This window comes from Canis lupus, chromosome 30 (genome assembly GCF_003254725.2).
Source record: "Canis lupus dingo isolate Sandy chromosome 30, ASM325472v2, whole genome shotgun sequence".
NCBI lineage: Eukaryota > Metazoa > Chordata > Mammalia > Carnivora > Canidae > Canis > Canis lupus.
In genome coordinates this window covers 179,599-185,350 of record NC_064272.1, presented here as the reverse complement: position 1 = coordinate 185,350, position 5,752 = coordinate 179,599, and the positions used below count along the sequence as shown (strand labels likewise).

Genomic DNA, 5,752 nt, shown 5'->3' with positions numbered 1-5,752 from the left:
TATAATTTAATGGTTCCGATTTTAATAGTTTCTTAAAGGATATTTCTACCATGTCTCCAAATAAACTATTCCCTTATATTTTCAGGAATCTGGACAAAAACCATCTGCCTATAGTTGTAATTGTATTAATGTGCTAAATATAAAGTGTAAAGTTAAGTGTCGTCATTCATTTCCCAGCTAATATTTGTAATAAATCTAGCTATATAAGAATTTAAAGCACTTTACTACTATCTTTTGAATGGGTAAAAGATAGAGTCAAAACAGGTGAACATATTTTATCACTTTTTAATCATATAAATTTTACTTAGAAACATTGTGACAAGACACTGACTTATAGAACATTTATTATTTTCCCCTTTCATGTCATCTTGGTATTTATTTCTACTTAAAATGATTAAGAAACTTCTAAAATATAATACTTCCTTTGAAAAACACAAACATACAAAAGACAGCATTAACTACATCAATACACCAAAGATTAATAATTAGCACAGATCCAATATTTTAACATTAGTTAATATTACAACCATGTTCTTTAAGTTCAAGTAAGCACACATATTTCCATCCCATTTATCCTGTCATTTATGCATGTCTAACACAATGGCAACAATAACAATAATATTATTAGTTAGCATTCCTTAAACAGTGTCAAGTACTGCTAATTATGTTACATGTCTTTCTGTTTAATTTTCACAACATTCCTAGTAGTTAAATATTAAGTCCACATACTATAGGTAAAAAAAAATGTCTTAGAAACATTAAGAATACATGCTCAAAGCTGCACAACAAGAAAGTGGTGAGACTGGAATTCCATCTACAAGAGTCCCATCTAATTGCTAGATATATGTTCTTTTAAAACAGAGAAAAAGATCTTGTACATTAACGTATCACAAACACCCAGAAAAGACTTGTAACAGTGTAGGTGCCCAATAGTTATTGAACTAAAGAATTTTCAGAAAAAGGGTTTATATTTAAAAACAAAGATGTGGATGTTCCTGGCACACTGAGTCTCTTCCTCTCTGGGCCTGGACCTAGTTTGCAGCAACATGGCTAAATGCACCAAGAAGGTCAGAATTGTGGGTAAATACAAGACCCATTATGGTGCCTCCCTCAGGAAAATGATGAAAAAGATCGAAATAAGTCAGCACACCAAGTGCACTTGCTCCTTCTATGGAAAAACCAAGATTAAAAGATGAGCTGTGAGCATCTGGAGTTGTGGCTCCTGCATGAAAACCATAGCCAGTGGTGCCTGGACCAACAGCACCACTTCTGCCATCACAGTAAAGTCTGCCATCAGGAGACTGAACAAGTTGAAAGACCAGCAGAAGTTCCACCATTTGAAACATGGTTAGCCATTAACTGGGTTAATTATGTAATTTAAAAAAAGATACAGAGGTTCTTAAAAACGTTAGAAATAGAACTACCTGATGACCCAGCAATTGTTCTACTAGGTATTTATTCAAAGAATACAAACACAGCAATTTGAAAGGGCACATGCATTCCAATGTTTATAGCAGCAATGTTCACAATAGCCAAAATATGGGAAGAGCCCAGATGTCCATTGATAGATGAATGGATATAGAAGATGTGGTGTGCGTGCACACCAAACACACACACACACACACACAGACACACAGGTGGAATATTACTCAGCCATCAAAAAAGTAAAATCTTACTATTTGCAGTGATATGGTTGGAGGTAGTGTATTATGCTAAGTGAAATCAGTCAGAGAAAGACAAATACCACATGATTTCACTCATATGTAGAATTTAGGACACAAAACTGAGGAATATGGGAAAAGGAAAGGAAAAATGAAATAAGATGAAAACAGAGAGGGAGTCAAGCAATAAGAGACTTTTAACAATAGGGAACAAATAGGGTTGCTGGAGGGGAGGTGGTTGGAGTGATGAGGTAATTGGGTGAGGCATTAAGGAGGGCATGTGATGTAATGAGCACTGGGTATGCAACTATATGCAACTAATGAATCACTAACTTATACCCCTGAAACTAATAATTCACTGTATGTTAATTAACTTGAATTTAAATAAAATCTAAAATAAAAACAAAGATGATAATTTTTGCTGAAGAATGAAGTTGAGACAAAAGAACATTTTTACCTTAACTTTCTCATTTGTCTGATTGACTTTGAGTCAAGAGGGAAGAATTTATAATTTGGTTAAAAGTGAACTAGAATGTGGTTTTATGCCTAATTCCAAACTAGATTTCTTCATAAACTTCTGCCATATTATTTAACTTCAGATATTAAATATTTGGCTTGGAGATTATGTTGAAGCATGTTATGACCTTAAAAGTCCAGAATGACTATAAGAAACTATTGATACCATTAATGTCAAACTGTCTAAATCCATCTTATCAGATTTTCTCCTAAACTATTTACATATACTTCACTCAGTTCAAAGAGATATAGCCAACCAATATATTGTTGTTCATAAAAATCACAAGTATCTGGCAATCTAATTTTTTCCAACTACCCTCCATGTTAGCAATGGAAAAAATTGAAACTATTCTTTTTCTCTTAATAAGCCACAAAGAGATATCCTAAAACTAGAATATTAAATTTTGTGACCTACTGGTTTCACTTGAATGCAGTTATTCTTCAAAGGCATATTACTTACAAATAAGATGCATTCTTGGTAGGAGTCTGTGCAGGTGGGAAGGGAAAATAACATTTGTAGAGTATATTCTGTCTGTTTTCCATAAAATAGTCCACAATCTATTTTGATTATCTTCATAATAGAAATTTAAAAGAATAGAGAGACAAAGTGAATATCCTAGGATAAGACAACTAGGAAATGAAAGTTCCAAAATTTAATTTTGAGATCTATGTGTATTTAGGGAAATGATTTTTGCCTCTTATAATGATTCCATCTTGAGACAGCTTTTTAAAAAAGATTTTATTTATTTATTCATGAGAGACAGACAGAGAGAGAGAGGCAGAGACATAAACAGAGGGAGAAGCAGGCTTCATGCAGGGAGCCTGATGTGGGACTCAATCCCGGGACTCAATCCTGAGACTCCAGGATCACGCTTTGGACAGAAGGCAGAGCTAAACCACTGAGCCACCCGGACTGCCCCTTGAGTCAGTTTATGAATTCTGTGTATCTTGACTCCTTCAGCTATTAGGGAAGTGACTTGGTCAGCTGATATCCAGCTGACTTTCATTACTGTCTTAATAAAAAATAACTTTTTTGTGCTATATATTTTCTAAGTTAGTTTCATCTTTTCTTCCTATAGACTACATTATATTGAAAATGAAAAACAAAACTCATACAAAACTAATAATACTTTAGAATATTTTATTTTAGAAATGACAAATGTTAAATCGTTAATTTTCCAAACGCCTAGTCTTGATGTTAAATTCAAGATATGATATGAATTCATCATATCCTTGATATTCAGCCAGGTTTTAAAAGTTAGACTTGAGTGGTTTACATTCTATGGTTTAAATTTCAAAAATGGCCATTTAATCAGTTATTTGCTATATTAATTAGCAAGTGTGGTAGTGATCTGTACACTTCTTAAGAAAGAAACCATATTGTTAAATTTTAGATCCTCCAATTGTTCTGTTTCGTTAAAGGTTGACTCAGAACTCAAACAGTTGGACATAATAAATCAGGATTGTTCAACTTTCAGAAGGATCTCTTCACAATATGAATTTTCTCACAAACATTTTCCCAATTCTATGGAAAAAAAACCTTTTTATGCCCAGAACTCTTAATCAAAGTTCTGCAAGTGGATACCATCAGAGTGCACCAGGCTGCCAGCAAGTAGGAATTGTCTAGGTTAGAAGACAAAAGAACAGTATTTTATCTCAGTCTTCTCTAAGTTAACTGAGGTATATTGATAGGATTCAGAGATATGTCAAGCCCTGAACTTATGTTTTGATTATACATGCATTTTTCATGAAAATAACCTATATATTTCAACAGATTTTCAAATGCATCTATAATCTCAAAAGGCTTGCAAACATCTCACTAACTTTTAGGAAAGATATCTCACATCTCTCAACCCCAGCTTCTTATTTTTCTGAATTTAGACTAAAGGACTTGAAATGAAAATTCCAAGTTTAATTTTCTATACTATAAGAATAAAACTAGGGGGATCCCTGGGTGGCTCAGTGGTTTAGTGCCTGCCTTTGGCCACGACGTGGATCCTGGAGTCCTGGGATCAAGTCCCGCATCGGTCCCCCTGCATGGAGCCCACTTTTCCCTCTGCCTGTGTCTCTGTCTCCTCTCTCTCTTTCTCTCTGTATCTCTCATGAATGAATAGATAAAATCTTAAAACAAAAGAACAAAACCAGGGATCCCTGGGTGGCGCAGCGGTTTAGCGCCTGCCTTTGGCCCAGGGCGCGATCCTGGAGACCCGGGATCGAATCCCACATCAGGCTCCCAGTGCATGGAGCCTGCTTCTCCCTCTGCCTGTGTCTCTGACTCTCTCTCTCTCATTCTGTGTGACTATCATAAATAAATAAAAAATAAAATAAAATTTATAAAAAAAAAAAAAAGAACAAAACCGATTATGAAAATTTCAGAAAGGAGTTTCACTGCACTGGGTAATTTGGACTAGTTTTCCCAAGATTTAAGCTTTGATTAGTTAGTTTCTTCTTCACAGCTATCTTCACTTCCTGATTTCTCAAAGTATAGATAAGTGGATTCAGAAAGGGGGTGAAAATGGTATAGAAAACGGACAGAACTTTGTCCATCAGGAAGTTGGTGAAAGGCCACACATAAATAAAGATACAAGGCCCAAAGAACATTAACACAACTATGAAATGTGCAGTGCAGGTAGAAAAAGCCTTAGATGTTCCTGTAAAGGAGCGGTCCTTAATAGTGACAAGCACAATGATATAGGAGGTGAGCAAAAGCAGAAAACTTACAAGAGCAATCACACCACTGGTTGAGATCATGAAGATTCCAAGAACATATATATCTATACAAGCGAGCTGGATGACCAAAGGAAGGTCACAGAAGAAACTGTCTACAACATTGGGACCACAGAAGGGTAAATAGAGGGTAAAAGCTAACTGGCTTGTTGTATGCAGGAAGCCCACTGTCCAAGAAGTTACCACAAGCCCAACACACACTCTTTGGTTCATAATTGTTGAATAATGGAGAGGTTTACATATGGCAATGTACCTGTCAAAAGACATGGAGATCAATAGTACAATCTCAGTCCCAGTGAAGAGGTGCAAAAAGAAGATCTGAGAAATACAGCCCTCAAAGGAGATGGTCTTATGTTTAGCAAAGAAGTCCATGATCATCTTTGGAGTGGCAAAGGAGGACAGGCATATGTCAATGAGAGACAGGTTGCTGAGGAGGAAATACATAGGGGAGTGAAGGTGTGGGGTGGATAGAACTGTGAGCAAAATAAGACAGTTGCCCAACATAGTTATCAAATAGAAAACAGAAAATATCACAAAGAAAAAAATCTGGAGCTCAGGAGAATCCGTAAGTCCAAGTAACACAAATTCAGACACTCTAGAATGGTTGAACTCCTCCATTGATCTGCACACTGCTCTGTAATGACAAAATTATAGAGCTAGAAAATGTAACACTTTTACAATTAAATATGAGAGAGTTATGATATCAATTAATAATTCACCAGAACATTGATTAGCTAAAAGCCAACTAATAACTATCTCAGTAAAGACTTTTCCTTTTGGGACAAACTTAACAATTGCTATCAGATATCACTTCAAATGAACTTCCTGGTTTTGAACAACCTCAGTAC

General features: G+C 35.4%; 1 protein-coding gene and 1 pseudogene across 1 annotated transcript; one reads left to right on the top strand and one right to left on the bottom strand.

Annotated features, from left to right (window-relative positions):
* The first annotated feature begins 1,046 nt into the window (after positions 1–1,046).
* Positions 1,047–1,352, top strand: LOC112675435 (60S ribosomal protein L37a-like; annotated as a pseudogene).
* Positions 1,353–4,562: 3,210 nt separating this feature from the next.
* LOC112675436 (olfactory receptor 4K2-like) lies at positions 4,563–5,522 on the bottom strand. Its single transcript, XM_025472037.2, has one exon. The coding sequence runs from the start codon at positions 5,520–5,522 to the stop codon at positions 4,563–4,565; it is 960 nt and encodes a 319-aa protein (XP_025327822.1).
* Positions 5,523–5,752: the final 230 nt, after the last annotated feature.